This window comes from Sminthopsis crassicaudata, chromosome 2 (assembly GCF_048593235.1).
Source record: "Sminthopsis crassicaudata isolate SCR6 chromosome 2, ASM4859323v1, whole genome shotgun sequence".
In the NCBI taxonomy this organism is placed as follows: Eukaryota; Metazoa; Chordata; class Mammalia; order Dasyuromorphia; family Dasyuridae; genus Sminthopsis; species Sminthopsis crassicaudata.
This window is the reverse complement of record NC_133618.1, coordinates 305,965,037-305,992,073: the sequence shown is the minus strand read 5'-3', so window position 1 is coordinate 305,992,073 and position 27,037 is coordinate 305,965,037. Positions and strand designations below refer to the sequence as shown.

At 32.8% G+C, this 27,037-nt stretch overlaps 1 protein-coding gene and 1 non-coding gene across 4 annotated transcripts; both read right to left on the bottom strand.

Moving 5' to 3' along the window:
* Window positions 1–2,999: 2,999 nt before the first annotated feature.
* Window positions 3,000–26,816, bottom strand: GTF2A1 (general transcription factor IIA subunit 1; the record flags this gene model as incomplete). Of its 3 annotated transcripts, none has more annotated exon segments than XM_074289827.1 (7): window positions 3,000–7,451; window positions 11,917–12,006; window positions 12,622–12,942; window positions 16,845–16,978; window positions 19,036–19,120; window positions 20,918–20,982; window positions 26,609–26,816. In XM_074289827.1, coding segments are annotated over 7 exon segments (1,011 nt in total), but the record flags the coding sequence as incomplete, so codon positions are not given.
* LOC141559279 (small nucleolar RNA SNORA79) lies at window positions 24,359–24,503 on the bottom strand. The gene has a single exon (XR_012487341.1). It is a non-coding gene; the product is annotated as a small nucleolar RNA SNORA79 (small nucleolar RNA).
* Window positions 26,817–27,037: the final 221 nt, after the last annotated feature.

Sequence of the window (27,037 nt, the reverse complement as noted above, 5' to 3'; positions counted from 1 at the left end):
TTGATAACTTTTTGGGCATAGATCCAGATTGCGCTCCAAAATGGCCGGATTCTTTCACAACTCCACCAACAATGTATTTATTAGTGTCCCAGTTTTCCCACATCCCCCCAACATTCATCATTATTTGTTCCTGTCATCTTAGCCAATCTGACAGGTGTGTAGTAATATCTCAGAGTTGTCTTAATTTGCATTTCTCTGATCAGTAGTGATTTGGAACACTCTTTCATATGCAACTCCTCAAGTTTTAACTATTGCAATAGCCTGCTAGTTGGTCTTCCTGTCCTACTTCTTAATTCAGTCCATCTTTAACTGAATCATTAAATTGATCTTCCTAAAAATAATTTTAAAATGTTCCTAATGTTCCTCTCCTCCCATAAATTACAGTAATTTGCTTATTACCTTCAGGATCAAATGAAAAATCCTTTTTGGCTTTTAAAGCTTTTCATAAGCTTGCCCTTCCTGTCTTTCTAGTCTTCTTACACTTTACTCACATACTGTGATCTAGTGACATTTACCTCCTTGCTCTTTTAACCCGATACTCCTGGACTCCAGGAATTTTAATAACTTTTTTCTGCATGTCAGAACTCTTCCCTCATCTTCACCTTCCACTTTCCTTCAAGTCTAAGGTAAAATTCACTTTCTGCAAAAACAAACAAACAAAAAAAAAAACACAACTCTTCTGGCTCTCAATTTTATTATATTACATATCCTGAAGACTAACTCAAATTTACTATGCCCTTTGATTTTATGAGGTTTTAAAGGCATTTTTCAGTGCAAGACAGTTATTTGGGTGGGTGAGGGAGGAGAGGAAGTATCTAAGTATCATGTAATTACATCTCTATTTGAAGAAATGAATTACTAGCATTTTGAACCAATATCTGAGAGTGTTAAAGGAAGACAAAGCTTTGCTGAGTAACAGGCTTAAGAGAGAGTAGTGATACTAGTACAAGTAAAAACTTTTCACCATAAAAACCCAGGTCTTTAATCTATATTTAATAGACTGAAGATAAACACATTTAAAAAGGTAAAGAAATTTTAAGTAAATAATTTTTCTTTTAAATGTAAATGATCTAAAAAATAGAAAAGGACCCACATTTGCAAAAATGTATTGTGACCGCCCTTTATGTAGTGGCAAAGAACTGGAAATGGGTGTTGGAGAATGAGTTAAGTTATGGTATATGAATATTATGAAATATTATTGTTTTATAAGAACCAGTCAGCAGGATGATCTCAGAAAGGCTTGGAGAAACTTACATGAATTAAGTGAAGTGAGCAGAACCAGGAGATCATTGTACACAGCAACAACAAGATTATATGATGATCAATTCTGATGGTGGCTCTTTTCAACAGTGAAGTGTTTCAGACCAGTTACTCTAGTCTTGTAATTAAGAGAGCTATCTACACCCAGAGAGAGGACAGTAGGGACTGAAGGTGGATCACAATATATTCACTTTTTGTTTTGCTGCTGTTTTGTTTGCATTTTGTTTTTTCCTCACTTTTTTTTTCCTTTTTGATCTGATTTTTCTTATATAGCATGATAATTAGAGAAATAAGTATTTAACATGTCTTGAATTACATATCTGGTAAGGGAAGATAGAGAGAAAAAAATTTGTAACACAATGTTTTGCAAGGGTGAATGTAGAAAACCATGTATATGTTGGGTTTTGTTTTTTTTTTTTGTTTTTTGCTGAGGCAATCAGGATTAAGTGACTTGCCCAGGGTCACACAGCTAGGCAATGTTAAGTGTCTTGAGACCAGATTTGAACTCAGGTCCTCCTGACTTCAGGACTGGTGTTTTATCCACTGTGCCACCTAGCTGCCCCATTAAACGTTTTGAAAATAAAAAGCTAAATTGTACACTATTACAAAGTCCGATTCTTTTTGTACAGCAAAACAACTATTTGGACATGTATACATATTTTGTATTTAAATTATACTCTAACATATTTAACATGTATTGGTCAACCTGCCATCTGGGGGTGGAAGGAGGGGAAAAATTAAAATTTGGCAATTGTCAATGCTGTAAAATTACCCATGCATATATCTAATAAATAAAAACTATTAAAATTTAAAAAAAAAAAAAAAAGCAAAAGCAAAAGCTAAAACAATGGATTAGTAATGAGAGCTCATCTAAAAAGAAAAATGTAAATGATCAAGTACTTCCTTGAAAGCACTTTAAAATATAAGGCATTTCAGGACAGTATTTGGAGTCTGGTAGAAGCAGGTCAGCAACATGCTCAGTGACTACATCAATGTAAAGAAAAAGAAGAAAATTGAAACTGAATGCTGTGAAATAATAACCAGAGAGAGGGAAATGTAAGCCTTCCCAGATATCCCCCTCATTCCGCCAATCCCCTGGGAATCCTTTGCTCAAATAGGGTACACTGAGACAGAATAACAAATATCATAACATCAAACTTATCTGAGATATTGGATGGACTTTTTTCCCCTTCTTTTTTTAAATTTACAAAATGGCTTGTTGGAAGGGGTAAGGAAAGGATACAATGGGAAATGTAAGCATGAAAAGATGTCGATAACTTTTTTTTTTTTTTAAACCCCTACCTTGTTTCAAATCCCAGTTCTGCCAATGTCTATGTCTATGAAACATTGGGCAAGGTCATTTTCCCTCTTCGGAATTCAATTTATTCATCTATAAAAAAAGAGGAATGCACTAGATTCCTTTCTAGGGCCCTCTTTCAGTTCTAAATCTTGATTCTATACCCTATTCACTAAATAGGGTTCCGTTTTTAGAGCTCAATATTAACCACATGTGCTTGAAGACATTTAAAAATTATTCAATATTTATAAATATATTCTTATTCAGATTAGTGTTCTCTCACTAATTTAATCAAGTTTTATATTTTCCCACAATGGATCACTTCAATTACCACCATTCAGAAGCATTTCCCTAATTTGCCAAAGGATATAACTTCATGTAGTAACCTTTGTGTGAAAATAAAATTTATTATTAAACAAGTAGAAAAAAAAAAAAACACTAGTTTTTTTTAAATAACATCTTTAATTAAAGTTTTTGCAAAGGCAAAATATTAAACTTAAAATAGGTCTTAGTACATCAAAATACTAAGTTCTCTAATTGTATTCCAAGCATGGCCTTTGAAACATAATATCCTGTATATCACAGAAGAGCAACCTTGATCTGTAATTGTACAGAATGACTTTTACAAACATAATAAATATATTTACCCCCGTACACATAATAGTATGTACAACAGCAGTTGACAATTGTAGCTCAGAACAGCAAAAAAAGGATATGAGTCCCTCCCCCTACCAAAAAAATATTGTAGTCCATTGGTACACCTTTATACACATTGGACTATAGGTGTAAATAACCCAAAATAGTTTCTCCCATAAAAAGTTCCTTTTGTTCCTCATAATAAGCATAGCCAAAATTATTTTTTAAAAGTCACAGAAGATGTCCAAAAGTAAATGAGAACAAAATTATATAAAAATGAATGTAAATTTAAATATCACTTCCCCGGCATAATAATGGGATAAGAATCAAAATTGTGTGTGTGAATCCTATATTTAACCGTTGAATTTGGAAATTTGAAAAAAAATATTAATTTGATACTGGTACAGGGGCTATAAGGGGCTTCTGAGAAAAAAAAATAAAATGCCGACAAAAGTGTCAATTAACAACATTGCACAACAATTTTTAAATAACAAAAAATTCAGTGTGAAATCAATCTGCATTATAAAGGAACGTTTTTCAAATGGGAAGAAATTACAAATTTTTAAAAAAGGGAACTCTTATGGGAATCTACTTGACTGTTTTCCTGTAGTAGAAGTAGTTTATGGTGACATTATTGCTATTGGGTATTCATGAAATACTTTCAACAGAGGGAATTCCACATCCCTCAAATCCCCCCACCCCAAAAAAAAGGCCAAAAAAAAGAAAAAAAGAAAAAAAAAAAGAAAAAGAAAAAGAAAGAAAGAAAAAGCCCAAACCTTGATTTTTAAATTTTACACTCTAGCAAAGGAAAACATGTATACATCATGTTTTCATGCTGTTTTCTAAGAACATTGTATATTAGAACTATGTTTCTCAAAAAACACACTGAAAATTATCATGTATTTTTGAAACCATGATGTATTACTGAGAGGACTATGTCAATGCGGCCTATGATGCAAGGGACAACATGGATATAACATTAGGATGAAATTTAATTACTTAGCAATAACAAAAATTGAACATTAAAAATATAACAGTCCAATATAAAGTTCCTTATATGTCTATTCCCCTCAATAGCAGACATTTTACTTATTTGATTTTAGAAATTAATTGCACATTAAGAGTTTTTAAAGATACATTTGGAACTCCGAAAAAATTAAACGTGCTCTCAGGAATTCAAGTGGCCTGGCTTATTCAAATGACCACCAACAAAGAATCTGTATACTGAAAGGCACAAATTTTTCTACACTTTATCCAGTTGCTATGCAAATGTCCATTAGATCTGATGATTAATGTTAAAGTTATTTCCCCATTTTTTCAAGTTAAAAGGTGCTGTTACCATCTGTGCAAATCTAAACTTAAACTTTTTTGAAACCTCTCATCTCTGTAATATTAATACTGAACTATTTCTTCTACTTCAAATAAACAAGTTATATTAATTTTAAAACTCAAAGTGGGAATTCCTTGTCCTCTTCAAAGGAATGACAAATTCTACGGAACCTAATGAAATGGTCTGTTTAATTACAATGTTTAAAACCATGATTAAAATTCAAGTACAATAAAAGGTAAGCAAGCTACATTCTTACAGCAATTTGCTACAAAATAAAATCGAAAAGTTTGATTTAAAAGGAACACTTGAAGTAGCAATATGTAAGAGCACAATTTGGTAAGTCATTTTGTTTGACTGGCTTTCAAAAAACTTCACAGGTAATTAAAAAAAAAAAATCCCTCATTTGCCAAGCATGCCATAATTAATATGTAAGACACAGGTGCAAATACAAATGGTTATTAACCTGCTTCAAAATAACTGAAAAGTTACTCTGAAAGCAGTGGTTTTATCACAAAATGTAGTATAGTGACAAGCCAGTTTATAATGCTGCTAATATGAACAAAAAAAGATATCTGTCTACCATAGAGGACCCCAAGACACAAAAGAGAATAAGTATATTGTAACATGGGTTCTAGTAGTAAAACTGCTAAGAAGCTAAAAGGTTTCATTTGTTCAATTGTGTGCAGCATTGCTAAACTTTTTCAGGTAGATGATTGATTTTTTGGGGTAAACAAACCTATTTGGCAGCTTTACTACCTGACAATTCAAAAAAAAAAAAAAAAAAAAAAAAGTTAGGGTTAACTAGTCTGGTTCCCCCACCCCACCCCAGCATATAAATGACCTCCAAAAAAATTGCATGTGCTTTTAGCATAGTGGTAATTAAAAACAAACTTTTTTCTAAAAAAGACTTAGATTATATCCTAAATTAAGACAAATTAAAATAAAAATCATACTCAATATCTTTACATCAAAACAGCACTTAATTATTATTAATGTGACTGGAAACCAACTTTATAATGAGGTTTACAACATATAAGCAAAGACAAGAGGGGCAGTAATTTGATTAGGCTCTCTGGTGAATAGACAATTTTAGAGATCTAAGTGGTGTTAAAAAACCCATATAATGGCTCATCACAGTTTTCTTCCTTGCAATATACTTTAAGGTTTTCATGTAAGCTACTGCTGCAAACATATTGAGAGGCAAGTAAAAGGAAGACTAAGATGGGAGAGGGAAAAGAAAAGCAATTAATAAATATACAGGAGGTTAAATACATTTGGAGTTTTATCAACTAAAACCAAGACAAAATTTTAAGTATCCATAAGGAAGAATGTCCATGAAAATGTCCTTTTAGTTTACTAAGGATAATAATTGATCCTCTCCCAAGTAGCTGATATAAGTAAACATTACAGTGCTACACAGTTATAGAATCTCTGGTAGGACACTGAACTGTGACTACTATCTAGCCCCAAACATTGTCTTCCTTTCTGCTGAATTGGAGTAGCTGCTTACACTGGCCCATCACTTGGTTTTAAAGTAGGGCTATCACGTAAACAAGGAGGACAAATTCACACATAAGCAAAAAAGGTTTTACCTAAAAGTCACTTCAAAAACACTCATTGACAATTAGATTTTTGTTATCAAGTTTTGCTATTCTTTCCCAATAAGCACAAGAAACTTGTTCATAGTAACTAAGTTGTTTAATAAAATCAGTGTCCTCACCTTCAACTATAATAAATGCACTGGATATCTAAAAGCTTGGAGATTAAACTCACCAAGACAAATTTCAGCCTAATTATAGGAATAAATCAATGTATTTGCACATGTATATACAACTTTAATCAGATGGTACCCTTTGAAATAAAACTATTCCTGAGGAGCCAACTTGGCTTTAAAAGGGGGGAAAGGATGAGGAAAGCGGGACAGGCCCTCCTTAAGGAGATTAAACTTACCACTGTTATTTCCTCTCAACTCCTGTAAAAAGTTTTTGAATTATACTGAATAGATTTTTTAAAACTTAATTTTTAAGATAATATATAAAGTTTTAGGTCAAATAAAGATGTGGTCTCCAAAAGTGAATTTAACTGGGAAGCAATATGGTATAATAATAAGAATAAGTCCAAATCCAGCATCTATAAAACAAGGTTCTGGTAAAATGCCTCTGAGGCCCCTTCCAGTGCTAAGTCTATGATCCTATGAATATTATCACTGATTATATTCTTTTCTCTTAAACAGATGCTGAGAAAAGGAAGGGGTAGGGATAAAGAAGGAATATCACTGAGGGATAATGGCAAGTAAAATTGCTTAAGACCTATCAAATAGAATTTTAAATCTTTTCCTTATACAAGAGAATTTTAATTCAATACCATAATTCTTTCCCTTTTGTAAAAAGCCCCCGCACAAATTTAGTCTATATAATGACTACACACAAGAAGTTCCAGATCAGTCTATCAAAAGGGAAGAGTTCCTTCAATTTGTTCCAAGAAATATTTTTTGATTTAACAAGTTAGAGGGAGAAAGATGGCAACAAAGCCTTACATGCTAATTACTGGCTGTAGATACCTGTATGCTGAAGTGATAATTATCATATTCCTAACAAAAACTCAGCTCCCAACAACGCCAGGTGCTATAGTTCCATGGTTTGCCAGTCTGAAGTAGTGTCTACGTTGTCATGGTCAATCTTTGTTCCAGTAGCTTTGCTTCTACCATACTTTTCTGACATGCAGAAATAATTTTGGTTGAAGTATATGTCCTAAGTTTTCAACCAGTCCAGCGTTAATAATCCTTTTTGTTTGTTTGTGTTTGTTTTTAAAGGCAATTCTTCACCATTCAGCATCTCCAATGGCTTTGGAAAATACATAATCTCTTCCATTAAGATTCATAATGCCATCTTTGAGGTGAAACTTCCATTTGTTTTTACTTCTGTGGATCTAAATAAACAAAAAATGTAAGATGAAAATAAGAGTATGAAAAAAAAGATAAGAAAAATTTTTTAAATTAAAAAATAAGATACTATAATTCCACTTAAAGAGTAAATAAATTATGATAAATTATAATGAATAAGCTAGAACCTCAGAAAATTAACAAATGTATCTTCCCATCTTTTCAGTGTGTGTTATGTGGGGGTGGAGGAAGTGAGGCAGGAAGGATGACTCTATGTCCAGTTATTTCTGCTTAAACTTTTTTTAAAAGAAAGGATTCAAAAGGGTAAGAGCTTTCTGATTATGATTATTACCAGAGCATAAGAACGAAAAATAAAAGCAAATGTAAAATCAGTTGATTCTGACTACTTTCCATAAAAATTTTAATGAAGTGTAAATTTTAAAAGTAAAACTAATTAGATCTTCACTATCTATGCTAAATTTGTAATATTTCATTACTTTAAAGTTTAAAACAGGTTTTCTTTACAGCAATCCTGTGAGGCACTATAATCCCCATTTTAAAAAAAGGAAACTGAAGCTCAGAGAGAAGTGATTAAGCTCCAGGTATAAATCTACTAAACATAACAACTGAGGAGAGGTAGCTAAAAAGTAGTGTGGTGCAACCCCCCCCCAAAAAAAAGTTTTTTAAAAGTCAATTACATAAAATTATTTAACAACTTATAATATCTGAGTCAAGAAAAATGCTTTCCCACAAAGATCTTCTACATGGAAATGGAGAATAGAGAGTGAGGTGGTTTATCTGTCTCTCACCTTAATATAGAATAAGGTTTCTATTAGGCAGTCTTCAACTCCCTGCAGATTATAGCTACCTATAAATTCACTTAATAATTAGGGTTAAAAAATTAAAGAACATGCTTTACTTTTCTTCATCTTTAATTATTTCAGTTGTGAAGGAAAATAAAAGCAAATCTAAAACCAATTCATTTTGATGGATTAGGAAGTAGAAATTCAAACAATTAAAAGATCTCCATTATTTATGCTAATCTAGTTCCCTGTCACTATGACTAACTTATCTCTGGACTCTCTTCTCTGCCCTTCTCAAAATGTCTTAAAAAATGCACACAAAATAAAATTTTAGGAGATTACCCCAAAAATCAATTATGCTGAAAAATAGTTATTCACAGACCACTAACTCCTGCTATAGAGACATCATGGGGGAAAAAAATAACTGGATTTGAGACAAATGAGCTGACATTGAAATTTGTCACCTACCATCTTCTGGACCTTCTCCTCAATTGCAGGAACTGAACTAATCATCTTTAAGCTTCTTCCCAATTCTAAATCCTATGATTTCCTTCCTAAATCACTTACTTTTCTGTACCTCAAAAATATCATCCCTCACCAAAACCAAAGTTTTGTCCATTTTTCTTTCCATATATCCTTTATTAATTACATTCCCACTGCTGCCATACTACTTTAAGACAACGTATCTTGAGGACCTCAATCTCCTTAACTGGCTGACTCATTTTAATAGAATACCCTTTTCAAAACTAAAAAATCCTTTTGCCCTAAATCCAATTCAGAATTATAGGAGGATTGTAAAATATTGCCTTCCAACATGGCACTGTTGAAGGTTGTTTCTTTCTTTTTTGAAAAATAAATGTTCTTGTGAAAAATGGAACTCCTAGACATTTCTACTTAGTGGGTATAGAATTCTGCTCTTGATCTTTAGACAAGCTAATTTCTCTTCTACATAACAATCCTTCAAATAGATCATTTCTCTAATTATATCCTCTTCTAAAGAAAAAAAAAAATCTGTCAATTTCCAATCCATGTGTAGGTATATACATACATTTATGTATTGTATACACACAACTGGCAGGTATAGTACAATTAATACTGGTGAAAGCATCCTAATTAATTTAAAACATTTTAAAAATGCTGTGATATCTGTCATACACCTAAAAAATTAAGAGAATTTTGACCTCAGCAGTCTAATTTATAGCTGGGACATGAATGATACTAAGTATTTTAGTTTATGAGCTTGGTCTTTTAATCTACTATTTTTGGGTGCCCTCTGGTGGAAAAATTAGTGAAATGGACAAAAAGGTGGTGTGCATGTGCAAGCACGCACACAAAAATATGGCACACATAATAGACATTTGTGAATCTTAATTAAATTAGCAAAGCAAAACATACTGAAAATGATTGCCACCTACATAAACATTAAGAGACTTTTTGATCTGAGAAATCTAATTCATTGAACAGTTGAAAAGTACACTGGAATTAATAGAGGAAAGTCACAACTTTTCTATCTAGGCCTACTTCTTCATTTGTAAAGTGAAAGATTTACTCTAGAAGATTTCTAAACTTCTTCAGTTACTGTCTTCTATTATACATAAAGCAAGGAATAAGACCACAACTCATATCCTATACAAACCAAATGTTTGACACTACAAATGATGTGAAGAAAGTCTTTTATAAAATACAAGGTTAGCGTTATATTTATTCCAGTAAGTATAATAATAAGCAAAAACATTTTAAAACTGCTTATATACTCTATGAACATCAAAAATATAATTTAAACCAATTTATTCACTATTTCTCAAATAGTGGTAAGATTTACACTAACATTTCTGAAACAGATAATAAATGACAGTCAAAGGACTTCGAATGAGAAGTGATCCAATTCCCTTATTTTAGGTGTGAGGAAAGCAAGTGACTCAGAAAGTGTAAGGGATAGGTAGTAAGCAGAAATGGAATTCAAGCCCATCTATATCTTCTAAGCTCAAATTCAATTCTTCATTATACCACAAGCTGACAATAGTTTTTTCAATACTGCAACTAATTTCAAATTGTGTTTTTTGATTCTAAAATGCAGAATACATGTGCTTTGAACTAAAAAGAACTAAGATGGGGATGGTTTTACACTTCTCTTCAATTTGTCTTTCACAGTCCTCAGTTCCCTTACTCATAATCTCCTTCCTACTCATCACAGAGCTGACATCTATGTCACTTTAAAGTCTGCCAATTTTATGCAGTTTTTCATGTGAGACTCATTACAGCTCTACAAGGAAGGTACTGTAGTATTATTATTTCCATTTTACAGATAAGCAAAGACTGGCAAGGTGAATTACAAACCTGTGGGTCACACATCTATTAAGTGTCAAAGGTGACAACTGAAATTTTTCCATTCTAAATCCAGCACACATGGCTTCCTTGGGGGTAGTACTCCCCAATTATGCTGACCTTGTATTTTATAAAAGACCTGCTGTCCTGGATCCCTTTCCCTTCCACATCTTTTGAAACCTCATTCCGCTATCATCTTTTTCATTTATCTTTGTATTTCTCTATTACTCTCTTCTTACTTGTCTACAAACATACTCAAACTATGCCTAATCTAAAATAGTTTTTCCTTGACCCTCCCACTCTATACCCAATTACTTATTCATTTTCCCCCCATCACTGTTTCTAATTTCTCACTCCCCAAATTGCCCTCAAAATTTTTAAAACTGAATTTCTGACATCATCACTCTCAACCTCAAAACCTCAAAAGTTAAATTCAATGGCTTGTCAGTCATCACATTTGTAGATATTAACAGCATTTTGCTCGTTTTTTCTCCAGCATATTCTCTCTACTTTGTTAGATTAGAGGTTTGGTTCTTTAATCTTTTCTTGATCCTTTAATGTATTCCCAACATTTTTGTTAAGGACCCGCCCAAGTGTGAAAGGGCAAATTAGTTCTCTGGAAGTCCCCACAGTTGTGAATCATAATACTCCTGAAGGAATTGCGAATCAGCCTTTACTGACACAGATGTTGCTTGTGAATTAAAAATGAAATCAGAAGCTAGAGGGAAGAGGAGAGAGATCAGAGAATGCAACTGCCTCAGTTTCCTTCTAACATTATCATTCCCTCCCATGAAGGGATCTATTCTGCTGGTTAGAATTAGATCCCCAGAAGCCACTAGCAGATGTTAATACCTTAATACCAGCAGCCACTAGCAAGTTGTTCCCATAACAATTTTCTTCTTTTACACACACTCTACAATGGAAATCTCCTCTACTCCCAACATTTCATTTGTATGCAAATTTAACTCCCAAATCATCCACACTTGTACTTCCAAATATCTCTAAAATATTTCGATCTAGAGGCCAGCAGGACCTGAAAAATCATCATCTTTCTTGTTCAATCTGCTATTATTTTGGTCTCTATCAACCATCAACTTCCCAAAACCTGAGATTTTCCTCTCTTTTTTCTCTTCTATCCAGTTAACATGTTGTCTTAAAATTCCACTTCTCCATTTCTCTCAGTATTTCCTCTCTTATCCCAACTGCCACCTCACCACAAAAAAAGCCCCTTATTAATATCTGCTTACACTAATGCAATACTCATTTAATAGGTCTTTTTACTTTTATTCTCTTAAAATCAAACAAGTAAGTATTAGCAATAGGAAGAAAGCCAAATAAGAAATTTCAATACAAACAACCTCTTATAGTTTGTTAAACTTGTTACCTTATCATATTGGCACACAACAACATTCTCTGTATCAAATAGTTCCTGTCCTTCTTCATCACTCACATCATCTTCACTATTCAGGGGTTCCTAGGAGAGACAATTTTATATTAATTTATCATCAGTCAATATTACTAACATTAAACGCTACTAATATTCAGCAAACTGAAACTCTCTCAAAGTATACATATGAGCATAATGGTAGAATAATTTGCCATCATTGGCTTTAATTGCCAAAAACAGCAATGCAGGAGACTTAGAAATTCTTTACATGAAAGATATTGTTTAATTAGGGGTTCTTTTCATTTCTGAATCTTCTTATTGTTAGTAACCTAGTAAATCAAGAACTTGAATGTTTAGGCCTATTCTATGAATTCAAGAGTTGGAATTGAAGTGTTTTAACTACAAGGTAGACATAAGTACTATGATTTACTTGCCATAAATCTTATCACTATATACTTTTAATCTTTGAGCAAATCTAAATAGCAACCAAACCTTTAAGGAAAAGAATATATTAAATTTTTTCTTTTTAACTAGCGAAATCTCAATCCCAAAGATCTATGAAGAACTTAAAAGCAGTAATGTTATTCTAAAAATTGCTACCTAAACAATCAGCACTTAAATACTGACCTTCCAAATAAAAGCTGTATGAAAAATATAAAATCAGCAGTCAAGTTTTTCACCTCCAACTTTTCCCAGTCTTACCTCTTCAACTTGTCCATCTTCTCCTCCATCTTTCTCTTTATCGTCTTCTTCTTCATCATCATAATCTTCCTCTTCATCTTCATCTTCTTCAGATGAAGTGTCCCCAGCTCCATCTACTTGTAGCACCAAAGGAGCTTGTGGTTGGGCAGTCTGCTGTTGTGGTTGCTGCTGACCAGTAGGAGTGATCTGTGCTTGTGCTGCAGTGGGAGCTGCCACTGTGGTAGGGATGACTTGTGTCTTGTTTCCTGTAAATAAGATCTGCTGAGGTTGTATGATGACACCTGTTGGTGGTGGTATCCCTCCAGGGATAGGAGCCAAAACCTGGCACATAAGGAAATGGAATGTTAAAGTCTCATTTGAACTTATTTCATTCATGATAACTGGACCCACAACAAACTTACACTAACTTCAACTGGCTCCTCAGCACTAAACAGAAATCTTTCAAATCATTTCTTTACATTCCCATGACCCAAATCTCCTTTATATTTTCTCTGTCCCCTTGCTTCACCTCTTTTTATCCCAGTAAAAAGATAAAAACACTTATGAAAAATTCCCTCATTGCTCTCCCTATGTTTTCCACCTATCTGCTCATCCTACTCTCATGAGTCCATGAAGTATTAATAGTTTTACAGATAAATTGAATAAATAAAACACTAACAACTATTGTAAAGTCCCTTGAAGGAGACATACATTCAGCTGAGCTTTGAAGGGAACCACAGATTACTGCAAGAGGTAAAAGGAGAGTATTCCAGATACAGGCACAACAAACACAATGCATGGAAGGAAAAAATGTTAATATTGGAGTTTAGATAGAATGCAAGAGGGAAAGAAATGTGGCTGGAGCCAGATTATCAAGAGTTTTTAAATACTAGAAATGCTGAAAAGAGATATATATTATATTGTGTTAAGGCAATAAGAGAAGACACTGAGATATTTTTGAACATGGGAGGGACAAGGTAGTACCTGAATATCTATTTGTCAGCAATGTGGAAGCTGGATTAAAAGTGAAGAAAATGGATTTGGAAAGATTTAGGAAGAAGGTATTTCAGTAATAGGATGACAGAGGCCTATACGAAAATGGCATGGTTTGACTAAAAGGAAACGAAGTAAGGAACTGACAGGACTTGACCAATGACTTGACATGCAGAGTAGAGTTCAGTGACTCCCAGGTGACTAAAAGAATGGCACCCATTCAACTGAAAAGGCAAGCTAAGAGGAGAGTGGATTTATGAAGAAAAATATTGAGTCATATTTTAAATATGCTGTCATCTTACTTGAAAAAGCAAATGTAGCCACTTGCACTCATGTTTTAATATTCTGGTCTTCTTTGGAAGCTGTGACACGTATCATTCCCATTTACTTTCTTTTTTAATCTCTATTTTTCTAAAGCTTCTTTACCCAGTTTTTCCACAAATATGCTATCTCCTTTACCCTAAGCAAACTTTCCCATAGTCTTATTACCTCAACTTTAACAATTTAAACAATTACATCATCTTCCTTTTTCTTTAGTGGTGGTTCTTCCTAGTTCTAAACATATTTCCGTGACTATTCTCTGCCTTCTTTTTACAGGATTTATTCACTTGCATAGCTTTGACTTTTAAGATCTTTTTGATTATGATCAATTGTTTTAACTAACCTTCCCAGCTTTATAAATTTGAAGAAACATGACATTTTGTATTTTCATCCATATCACTTAATAAAAATATTACACAGGACAAGTCTCTACTAAAAAATGTCTTCATGAGTGACACCAATGCTTTTTTTTTTTTAAATCATACTACTATTTTTCCAGTCACCAAAGCATGAAACCTTCAAGTTATCCTTGACTCTTTAGACTGATGACTCATCTGCCAAACCTATCAATTGCTGAATATCTCATGAATCATTTTTCTCTTATCTAGCTGGCTCCTTTCCACTTCTTGAACTCTAATATAGGTACTTATTATTCTTATCCTAACTATGAAATAGTTTCCTGACTGGCTTTTTGGTACCACTATCTCTCCTGTCCTAATCATTTTTCATATCTCTAATGTGAAATCAACAATCCCCTTGCCATTTTTAGCATTTTTTCATTTCTATTAAGCAAGTGATCAGAAAAGCAGGAAAACATTTGCTTTTTGATCCATTAATGAAGGAAAATTTGTGTGTGTGTGTGTGTGTGTGTGTGTGTGTATAGAAGAAAAAGCAACTATATTTAAGAATGTTCAAGATTATCAGCTAGATTCAGTTCCCCACAATACACGGGCATCTGGCCATAAAATACAGGGAATAAGAGCATGGGCTTGAAGGTTGTCTGAGGATCACTTTGGTTAGGCTAGTTTCAAAAGCTTAATAACAAGTAAGCATGCTCATACCCTGTTCTAGGTAATGGAGATCAAACTACACAGAGTGAAACTCTACTTGCAATAAATTTAAGTCTAATGGGAAAGATAAAAGTACCTATGCATAAATTTAAAACAAATAAATACAAATATAAACCATTAAATATAAGGTACTTTAGGAGAGGGAGGGCAGTAGCAGTTGAAGAAAAGAAAATACTTCATGAAAAAGATGGTGCTTGAGTTATTTCTCTTAAAAGGGAAAAAAAAAATTTTTTAACTGCCACAAAATAAATAGCCCAGATATCAATTCAACAGTCTCTGTACATGCATACTTCATTCAAGTCTTCAACAGACAACTGTTGAAAACGCTTTATCACCTAGTCTATTTTCCTCCCCATTTAAAGTATGTGATCTAAAAACTTGTAGAGAGGGAAGCTATATGATGTAGTAAATAGTGCACTAGCCCTAGAATCTAGAGGACCGCAGTTCAAATTCTGCTTTAGACAATTTACTAGCTGCGTGACCATGGGCAAGTCACTTAACCCCAATTTCTTTGAAAATAAAAAATTTTAAAAACTAAAATAACAATTTATTAGTTTTAATCTGTTTTACAAACCCAAATAGAAAAATACAGAAAACAATATGACAGATTATAATATAAGTATATAAATAAGAATAAACAAATAAACAAGAAGAAAAAAAAAAAAAAAAAGCAAAGTTAAAATACTTGCTGGAATTAAGTGAATTACAGACACATGGGATGGCCAATACAAAGGCAGGGCGAAAACTGATGGCATGCTGCATATATAAGGAACAGAGAGAAGGTAGTTTGAAAGAATCAGAGAAACTAGGGAGAGAGAAATGCCCAATGAAGACAGAATGATAAGGTTGGAACCATCTTGGATAGGGCTTTAAAAATCAAATACAAGGGTTTATATTTTATCCAAGAGGCAATAAGAAGTTACTGGATTAACTATTAATGGGAGCCAGAAGTCTGAGCTTGAGAAAAATTGCTTGGGCAGTAGGATGGATAGAAGGCTAGAATGGGTGACAGACTTGAGATAGGGAGACCAATTAGGAGGCTGTTGGAATAATCTAGGCAATTTGAATTGCTATACAATTTTAAGAAAAGGAGAAAGCAAGGGCCCTTCAAAGCACAAGAAAAGGACTATCTGAAAATAAAAGTAAGTTCAGCTAAACTTTATATCATCAAGTTCTTTTCCTAATACAGGTTTTCATGCATTTCAGCTTAGCTCAAATTTCCAATTCTGGCCCACCTTCTCACTCTTATGTGCATTTATTCACATACCCAAACCAGTTTCCTCTTAACTTTTATATGGTGTGAAATCTTCCTCTATATTTAGAACCAACTCAGGTACTACTCTCTGAAATTTTCCAAGATTTCCTCAATTAAGTTTCTTCCTCTATGAAACTTATATACTCTTGATCTTTTCCAATAGTTGTCTATTTTAAATTGTATTGTAAGTATTTATATATACTTGTTCTCTCTCCAACCTTTTTCATTTTTTGGATGCACAATTCCCTGAATAAAGTTTAAGATTTACTTGAATTGTGCTCACTTCAGCAGCACATATACTAAAAAAGGATTTGCTTGAAGATTTTCAAAATGTCAAGTTAGAAGTATTAGTTTTATGTGTGAAGAGTAGTCTTTCTACAGCAGCTGAAAATTTTAGTTTGAAGAACAAAAGAAAGAAAAGCCATGAGGCCGTTTCCTTTCTGCTATCAAGAATCCCAACTTAACACCTTTGATGAAGACATACTACACAAATCGTGGCAAAGGATTTCTAGATACCTGGCAAGGTAATCCCATCTCTCCTCAACCATCTAGTTTTATCTCTGCAAAGTCTCTAAAGGTATCCTTATCATTAAAGATTCTTTTACCTGTTGTATAACAGGAGCTTGTACTCCTCCAGGCTGCATCTGTGGTATAACTTGCTGCTGCAAAACCACTGACTGCTGTGGCTGAAGGATATACTGGGCACCACTGGCAGTCCTGACTACCTGTAGAATCTGGCCTATAACAACAACAAAAAGTTATTCAAGTTACCTTTTAAGTAACGATTTCCATAGTATATCACAAGTTAGTCTAAATAGGCTTCGATGAAAAGCTCTCAAAATAGGTTATCTGACAATAAGCCTAAAAATTAACTTTAGTGTTTTCATCTATACTTAATATACTCTTCTACATTCCTTTCTTTTATTTCTTCCCCTTTTTTGGGTACAAATTCTAGTCAAAATGCTGCTTTAAATATGGCACTTTTTGTTCTCATCTTTTTGCTGCCCTCCAACAGGTTTTTATTAAGAGTATGATTTGATTAGAGGATCCAAACTGCTGACAGAGTTTACTAGTTAGTTAATTAAGAGTGAATCATGAGTAGGAAAGTGGACTTTAAAATCCTAATTCTGCTATTTATCACTTAATGCCCTTGAGCCTCAGTTTCCTCATTTGAAAAGTAAGAATGTCTAAATGACATGTGAGATGTCTAAATCAGGGGTTCTTATCCTAGAGTCTGTGAACTTTAAATACATATATAAATATTTTGATAACTGCATTTCAATGTAATTGATTTTCTTTATAAACCTTTATCTTTTTGAAAAGATTAGAGGTTTTTGAACCTCTGCTAAAAAATCCTATGATTCTAGTTGTGTTACTTTAGAAGAATGTACATTTTTCAGACTTCTAGAGTGCTAAATGTAAATGCTTCATTTAAAATGGAACCCTAGTAGCCTAGGTTGACATCTATGAGCCCTTCTTCCTAAATAAATAGCAAAATCAAAGTGACAAAATTACTGAAAATGCTTAAGAGAAAACCTTATGAACTTTAAAACAGACTTGTGCATTGTAAGCATGTACACACGCACAAATGATTATACTTATTTTAGCAGACTGGTGATTACACTGGTCAAGAATTCCTGACAAGGAATCTCCTCTGAGCAGAATAGATGTGGCAGCTGCTCTGCATTTTCATAGTTTTACCAAGTTGCCTGATGCATGAGGGGTTAATGACATCAAAGAACTGTATGTACTGTATGTACCGAGGTAGGACTTGAACCCATGTCTTCCTGAACAGGGATATCTACTCTATGCTGCCTCTTGAACAACATTCTAAATTAAGTGTTTATTCCTTAAAGCTTTTATTATGCCAATAGAAGACACCATCTCCAAAGGTATACCTCTAAATATTAAACATTATTATTTTGCTTGACCACATCAAAACCCTTATTTATACTTTGTACTATTTTGGTAAAAGAACATATCTTTGTTTCTTAAACGCTATAAAATCAGTTAACAAGTAATAAGAATTTATCATGCATAATAATGTAATATAATGATAACAATAGCTAATATTTATTTAGCACTTTTGAGATTTGCAAAACACCTTACACATATCTCATTTGTTCCTTACAACATCCCTGGGGATTAGATACCATTATTGGTCTTACTTTACAGATGAATACACAGAAAAAAAAACAGAGATTAAATGACTTGGAACTCAGATCTTCTTGACTCTAGCTCTAGAATTTAATTGCGGTGCCATCTAGCTACCTGTGTGTCATGTGAAATGGAACAAGGCCTTACTCTAGATTACACTCACTTTTAATTTATAGGGGTTTCCAATGCTTGGCTACATACAATGTGTAATTTTATACATGTATATTTATATAAATTGTCTCTGACAGCCATTGATTAAATGAACATAATATATTTTTTTCCTTTTACATTATTTAAGCAAGAATAATAACACCATAATAATACTGAACAAGGTAAGCTATGATTTACATATTTGCAAATGTGGTTTACCCATATAAAAAAAAAATGAAACATTAAGATATAAACAATTAAAGTGTTCAGATTTAGTGCTTAATATTACTGTATATATTCTTCTGTTATTTCCATGAACAAAATTTATATTGAGGAATAATGAAATGTTATAGTGAAAGCACAACATAGGCATTAAAAACTCACAATTATTCGCAGTCACCTAATTAAGTGAAACCATAAATTCATCAATCAAGACTAAGTGATAATATAATTTTTGAGATGTCAAATAGACCTATCATTTTGAATTACCTGAATTACCTGAATTAGTTATAATCTGCTGAACAGGAGTAACTCCAGCAGGCAGTGCTAAGGTAGCAGCAGTAGCAGCAGCACTCTGGAGAAGAAGATATAAAAACAAAAGCAGGTATACAATTGTAAATACTGAACCAAAGCAGAAAAATCAATTCCAAATAAGAAATACAAAATGGAAGAAAATGGACAGAGTTAAATCTATTTTCAGGATTATTTTTGGAAGAAAAATAAGTTCATTTTGAGGAGGATATAGTCAAAAACTTTGCTAAGATACCAGAAATTTTTGGACACTCTCAAAGAATTTAAATTTATGAAAGAGGATTCTTAATCCTTGAACTTAAAGAGTTCCCTTTCCTGGATACAGTTATACCACCTGTTCATACACTTACAACCAAAAAGATTGAGATGGAAAGGGAAAAAAAAGGAAGGACAAAGGCATGCAGGTGCTAGCTCCCCCTCGGGCTTTCATTCATACTGAAGCTTAGCACCACTCTGGTTAGAAAAGAGCTAGAACAGGAGGTCTAGTTTGGGTCAGCAAAATTTTTAAAAATTAGTACCTAAATTTCAATATAAACAGTTTCAGGAATATACATTCCTAAAAAAAAGGTCCACTGAATTCACCAGACTGCATAATCCACAAAATTTAAAACCCCTGAGAAGACAAAAAGTTAAGAAATGGAAATCATATACAATTGAAAAAGATTGTCTTGCTAAATTTATCTGAGCTGTGAGTTGTAAAAAGCAAATGACTAAGAGGAAATGGATGTAGCATAATCTCAAGGTAAACTCCAGATAGTTTGCCCTATGAACACAAGAAAACAATCTGGCTGCTATCAAAAACAACACAGTGGACAAGGAGAATGGGTAGTTTAGTCTCTGTATCTGCAAGGATAAAACAGATGTTTATAACTCAAGAAGTGCCTAAATTAATTTTTTTGTACACACTAAAGATCATGAGTATAAGAAATATTGTAATTGAGATCTTCATTTCAAAATATTAGGAAAAAATCCTGTTCTTATAAGTTAAACAACATAGTAAATAAATTAGAAATTTAATCAACTTTGCAGTGATTCTTTAGGCATTAGCCAACAACATATTAACAATTCAAGTCAATAAGTACATATTAAGCACTTATAAGTGGCAGACTTGCAAAGCATGGGAGATACAAAGAAAGGCAAAAACCCAACCTTTATTCTCAAAGAGCTAACATTTGAAATGGGAGGTGAGGGAACAATAATCAAAAGCATACTACATAAGGGGAATTTGTATATGCATGTGTGTATAAATATCCACATGCTATTATTATAAACCTTCTACAATTCACTTAAATATTACCCCCTTTCTAAAAAGCTATAGCTTGAAAACATTGATAGTTGAGATCAAGGAAAGCTAGAAAGCAGAATTCATATAAAGTACTTTATTTCAAAAACAAACAAACAAAAAACATGCAGTTATGAAGCCCAAAAATAAATTGAGGACTTGCTAAAAATACTTATAAAGTTAAATTGAGAGAGAGATACACCCCTCCCTTTTGGATGACATAGTAACTTTAAAATAAACAATTTCCATCGTGCTTTCTCGGGCATTAATATAAAATAATTTATTGTAACCATTCCTTAAAAGGTTTTCTCTTGATTTACTATTTTCTTTTATTAATATTAATTTACATCACTATGGTAATAAAAATCCTACTAAGAATGAAGTTATTAACACGTTTAACATATAGGAATACAAGGTTTTGCAAGGGTTAATGGTGAAAAATTATCCTTGCATGTGTTTTGAAAATAAAAAGCTTCAATAAAAAATAAAAATAAATTAAAAAAAAAAAAGAATGAAGTTAAGCTAAAATTGATCAAAATGTTAAATTGTGAATCTTACCATACTTGAGGGGTTCATATGTTGTAACAACTTAGACTCTGGCACAATAACTTGAGGCGGTGCTGCTGAAAATATGAAACAAAAACTAATATGAGCGTAAGGAATTAGTAACTTTATAAAGAGTTAGCAATCTTAAAAGGTGTTAAAAATTCATTACTTTAAAATGTCAATTACAGTCCTAAAAATATACATCCTTTTAAAAATCAATTAATACTATGAAAACCAATAATTTCCCCATCCTATGTTTAAAAAACATCAGCAAATGTACACTAATCGTAAAAGAAAACAAACGTAGGATTAGTCTTTGAGCACCTAGGAAAAACATCAATCTTTAGCACAAATCTTAAAGGCAATAAAAGCGATTCTCATGTGAAAATTACATGAGTACACTAATCGTCTCAGCAGTACTGGTATTTCAAAATCATTTAGATCGCATAACTAATTTTACATATTCAGAGAATAAAGTTTTATGCCCAAAGTGACTATTCAGATAACTTAAGTTTCTATCCTTTTTGATTAAAAAATAAACTAAAATGTAGTACATAATTCCCTGCATTCTTGTACAGCACAGAGTACATAACTTTAAAAAAATTTTTCCTTGATTACTCAAAGTCATTAGGAAAATCCATTATTACACTATGTAGTAATATAGTGATGATCCCCCAAAGAGGGCTATATGCTATTTGCTTTACAGTTATTGCAGTCTCCTTCTTCACCGTTAGCTGTCATTCCTCAGTCATTTTTTTTCCTTTTTTTTTTCCTGAGGGGGGTTAAGTGACTTGCCCAGGGTCACACAGCTAGGAAGTGTTAAGTGTCTGAGACAAATTTGAACTCAGGTCCTCCTGAATTCAAGGCTGGTGCTCTATCCACTGTGCCACCCAGCTGCCCCCATTCCTCAGTCTTTTTATCTTCTAACAACCCCAATCACTTGGTCCTTCTTATTTACTGTTCTGATTTTATGTCCATTCACTTCATTTATCAACAAGCTTAAATTCCAACTCTAATATAAAATATGTATAGCTCCAGGCCTATTTTATGGTATAAAATATAGTTATTTTCCTCTAAGGTCTTAGGATACTTCTCAGTTCCCAAATAATTGCATTCTAGATATTCAAGGCTGGTGAAAGTTTGGGCACTGTTACTTTCAAAACATAAACAAACATATGTAAGATGTGTGTGTGCCTGTTCTCAGCAGAAAAGAGTAGTCTTCAGTATATCTGAATTTGCTCAGTTAAATATCTTTTCCAGTTCTAGGCACCAAAACTTGAGATACTAATAAGCTAAATGGGATACAAAAGAGAGTGTAGTTTAGAGTCCTACTGCTGAATTACAAACGTTTAGCCTAAAGAAGAAAACATGACAAATGTCTTCAACTTGTCAACCAGTAAAAAAAGTTCAGTTCCAAAAAACAAAACTTGGACTAAAAGTATAAGCCACAGTGAAGAGGACATTGATTTAACAGAAAGAAAAACTTTTTTTTAGCAACTGAGAAATGTCTATATATGAAATGGACTATTCCTCAGAAAATGAAGGAACTCTTTATCAATGAGAAGTCTTCAAGCTATGCTTGGGAGTACATGTGTAAAGGACTTTTTGTAGTAGAAATTCATGGGGGTATTTGAGCCCAGAAGTCCTTCAATATGTAATACCACTGGTATAACTCATAGACAATAAAAAAAAAAAAAATTTTTTTTTGGTTATTTACAATACAAAATCTAACTAAGGAGATTATTTAAGAATGTATCTGAAAAGTCATAACCTTACCACATCATCTTTTATATTATATAACTGAGTAATCAGTAATAATCAGCTCTACCTGGCTCAAGTTCCTTAAGTATCCCCAAATATTTATAGCAGCACTGTTTGTGATGCAAAAAAATTGTAAACAAAGTTGATATCCATAAATTAGGAAATGGCTAGACAAGAATATGGTCCATGAATGTAATGAGTATTACCGTGGTTTAAGAAATGCTGAATCAGGGACAGCTAGGTGGCACAGTGAATAGAGCACCAGTCCTGAAGTCAAGAGTTCAAATATGGCCTCAGATATTTAATACTTCCTAGCTGTTTGACCCTGGGCAAGTTACTTAACCTCAATTGTGTGTGTGTGTGTGGGGGGGGAAGGTGGTGGGGCAGGGGGGGAGGGGAATGCTGAATATGATAAGTACATAGAAATAAAGTGAAGAGCCTAAAAAATAATATACACAATGACTGTAATAGTATAAATGGACAGGAAACATACATACACAAGTGTATTATTAGATCTCATAACTAATCTATAAGTTATAATTATAAAATTATAAAGATTAAGTATGTCTCAAAAGGAAAGATATGAAGACATTCAAGGTGAAAGTCCACAACTCAACACTGCACATATTTCTAGACTTTTTCAATATACTGATCAGTTAGCTGATTTTTCTTATTTTTTTTTTTCTTTAAAAAATGGGGTTAAGTGAGAAAGGGATGATGGGAAAACAATGGTGATGTAAAAAAAAAAAAAATCACTGCGAAAATTGGAAAGTAATATGGCAGAAACTAGGCAATGGCCAACATCTAACACCTTATACCAACATAAGTTTAAGACATAAAGAATGATACTACCAGCAAATTAGTACACCAAATTAGTACTTATCAGATCTGTGGAGAATGGAGGAATTTATGGCCAAAGAAAAACCTTAGAAAACAATAAAAAAATGTAACACTTTGGGAATGTCTAAATATGCTATAGTATATGAATAATGGAATATTATTATTTTATAAGAAATGAAGAGCAGGTTGATTTTAGAAAAGCCTGGAAAGACTTAAAACAAAATGGATGCTGAGTGAGGTTAGAAGAACTAGGAGACCATAGTACAAGATTATGTAATGATCAACTGTTATGGACTTGGCTCTTAACAATTCAGTAACTCAAGGCAATTTCAATAGATTTGGGATAGAAAATGCCAATCTTATCAAGAGAAAGACATATGGAGGCTGAATGTAGAGCAAAGCATAGTATTAGTATTTTCACCTTTTTGTTTTTTTCTTTCCCATGGTTTCACCCCCCTCCCCTTTTGCAATGATTTTTCTTGCACAACATAACAAATATGGAAATATGTTTAAAAAGACTGTACTTATTTAATCTACATCTGATTGCTTGTTTTAGGGAGGGGGGAAGGTGAGGGAGTAAAAAAAGTTAGAACATAAAGAGTTTTACAAAAATGAATGTTGAAAATTTTCTTTACATGAATTTGGAAAAATGTAAAATACTATTGGGGAAAAAAATTATTGCCCAAAATTAAGCATCATTATATGTTAGCAATATATCCATGTCAATAATCAGTAATAATAATTTGGCTTATTATCTAGCTTCAAGTTTACCACTAACTCCTAACCAATATTTTGTTTAATATTTAAGCAATTTAATATTAATTTTTAATTAATTAAATGTTAATATTTAAAAAGTGTCTGACTCCGCAAATTTCAGAGAAAAGAAGGATAACCCATTTATCCCAAATATTCTCTGAGTGAAGAAAGTCAAATTTTAATGTATGATGACATAAAATCCTAATGCCAGAGCTTTAGGCAATAGGAGGAACAGTCATCAAGACAGAAAGGAGAAAATTACCATCAAGTTTATTACATGAAAATTACCAGTTTTAGGAAAAGAAAACCCCTCTACCCTTAAGTAAACTATAGGCTGCTAAAATTCTACAAATGAACAAATTAATTCTCTTCATACCTAATTGTTTTTACACCTACATACTACATTAAAATACTATTTATTTACCCTTCACTGAAACCCTACTCTAGAGCCTCATTTTGGCATGGAAGTGACTATGCCAGCAGAGTATAATCCAAGCTAAACTGAAGAGCAAACTAGCCAACTGGAGCCAGATTCATCACTACAAGGTGAATCACCATGTAAAATTATTTTTAGTCACAACATTGGAAAAGCTTATTTAAGACTAAAAAGTAGAGGTGTTGTGATCTAATTTTAATCATCACTCTTCTGAAGTGTAGTTACTACGTTGTGTCATAGGTATTTATAAATTTATACACTTTTCCATTACATAAAATTCTTTGGGGCTTAATGACTTAGGATAAACATATGCTTTACTATCAGAATTAACAAAATAAATAAACAGACATGTCTGCAAATATGTGAAGCAATATCTAAGATTTTTGTACCTAGTCAAAATAAATATGTAGGGAATTTAGCAAAATAAAAGTCACTACTGACAAAAAAGACAAAAAGGAAATGTCAAAAATACTGAAAATATGAATTAAAAGCATAAAGTTAACTTTACTATTACAAGGTCAGCCCACCTTGTGGAAACCAAATACTAGAAAACAAAAGAAATTCATAGGTATTCAAAAATAAAGTGCCGTGTCAGTGATTTGACACAAGTTAACTGACTTAACTAAGTAATAAGAATAATCTTTCTCCAAGGAAAAATTAAAACTGCTTCTGTCTTAGTTTGGGCATAGGGAGTATTTCAACTGTAAAATACTAATTCATTATTTACAGAGGCAAGGTAAATAAGAATGAAGTGTAATGGAATGAGGATTGAGTTTTGTGGGCATAGTGGGAATTGAGTGAACCACACTGAATCCATCTTGTGACTCAATTCTGGAGCTAGCTCAGTTCCCTTTCTATTCAATTATGGGCCTAGTCCAATTTCTGACTTTTGAGAAAACTATTCAATTATAGGATGTGTGAGAAAACTTCATTGTATTGTTTAAAGCCAGCCCTGTGTGACTAGGAAACTGGACCACTTCTACTTGTTGCTTATAGTTCCTTTACTGAGGATGACCAGAAACATGGTCAGATACAAAGACTGATGCAATAACACATCAAGCAACCCATGCGCCTTATCTGAAAACACTCCAAGCTTGTTGATTAGTAACTACTTTTTTCTTCCCTTAACTGAAAACACTTGAGAGGTGTCGGGGTACCTCTCTTCTCTCTTAATTTCTGGGAATTTTATCTTGAAAAGTCCTTAATCTTCCCTCCCATTAGAAGTCAAATTACTTAATCTTGTATGCTTGTTTATATCATATTGTTTTCTCTTAGTACACAACAATTTCCTGTATTCAGGGGTCCAGTGACAAACTGAGGAGACCTGCTTCTGATTTGTTATATAATTGGCATGCATTGGCTTATGTTCAGAAGCTCAAATCTTTTTGTTCTTAGTTATTTCAGATTTCATTTATCTGATATAAGATAATAGGTTTGAATCCCAATCCTGTTATATACTAGCTATATGACTTTTATCAAGTCACAAGAATTTTTTTTGATTTTTTCCTCCTTTATACAATAAAGGGAATGGACTAATAAAGATTATCTTTGAATATTATAACAATAGATTATTATCTTTAAGGTCTTTTCCACTTCTAAGTCTTGATCCTATTGAATTGAGCCTAGGCATTAATTTGATTCCACAAACATTGAAGTACCCACTATGTTCAAGGCACTATGATAGTAGCTCCTAAATTAGACTAATCTTAGAGGAGTAAATGAATATGCATATAACTGAGCCAAAAGAAAGAATCTGGGACATCAGCCAGCATTAATATTTCATGCTACTTTTTAGTTTCACTAAGCACTATTTAACTATGATTGGCTTAACTCTTTCAGATTTAATTTCTCCTAAAACAGAAGAAAATAAAGACTGACATCTAAAAGTCTGAAACCAACTTCATACAAACCTTGCTGTGATGCAGGGATAAGGACCTGTTGAGTTTGGGATGGCTGTTGCACAGTCTGTTGGGGTTGTGCTTGTTGATGGTGGTGATGATGGTGATGTTGCTGTTGCTGCTGCTGCTGCTGCTGTTGCTGCTGCACTTGTATTAAATATTGTTCTTCTGAATGAAATCCATCTACTGCCTTAGATTGCATCAGCTTATTCTCCCATAACTAAAATAAAAGGGGGAAAAAAAAAAAGACTAAATGAAATACACATTCTATGGTTTTATAATATGTTGTCAATTCCAACAATAAATGTAGTCACATTACATATATACACTCTTTAAACAGTACCAACATGTATTAATTTTAATACAAAAAATTTAATTTAAATAAGATTGAATTTACAATTCCTTTACAATACAATATGGTTAATATATAAAACCTCATGA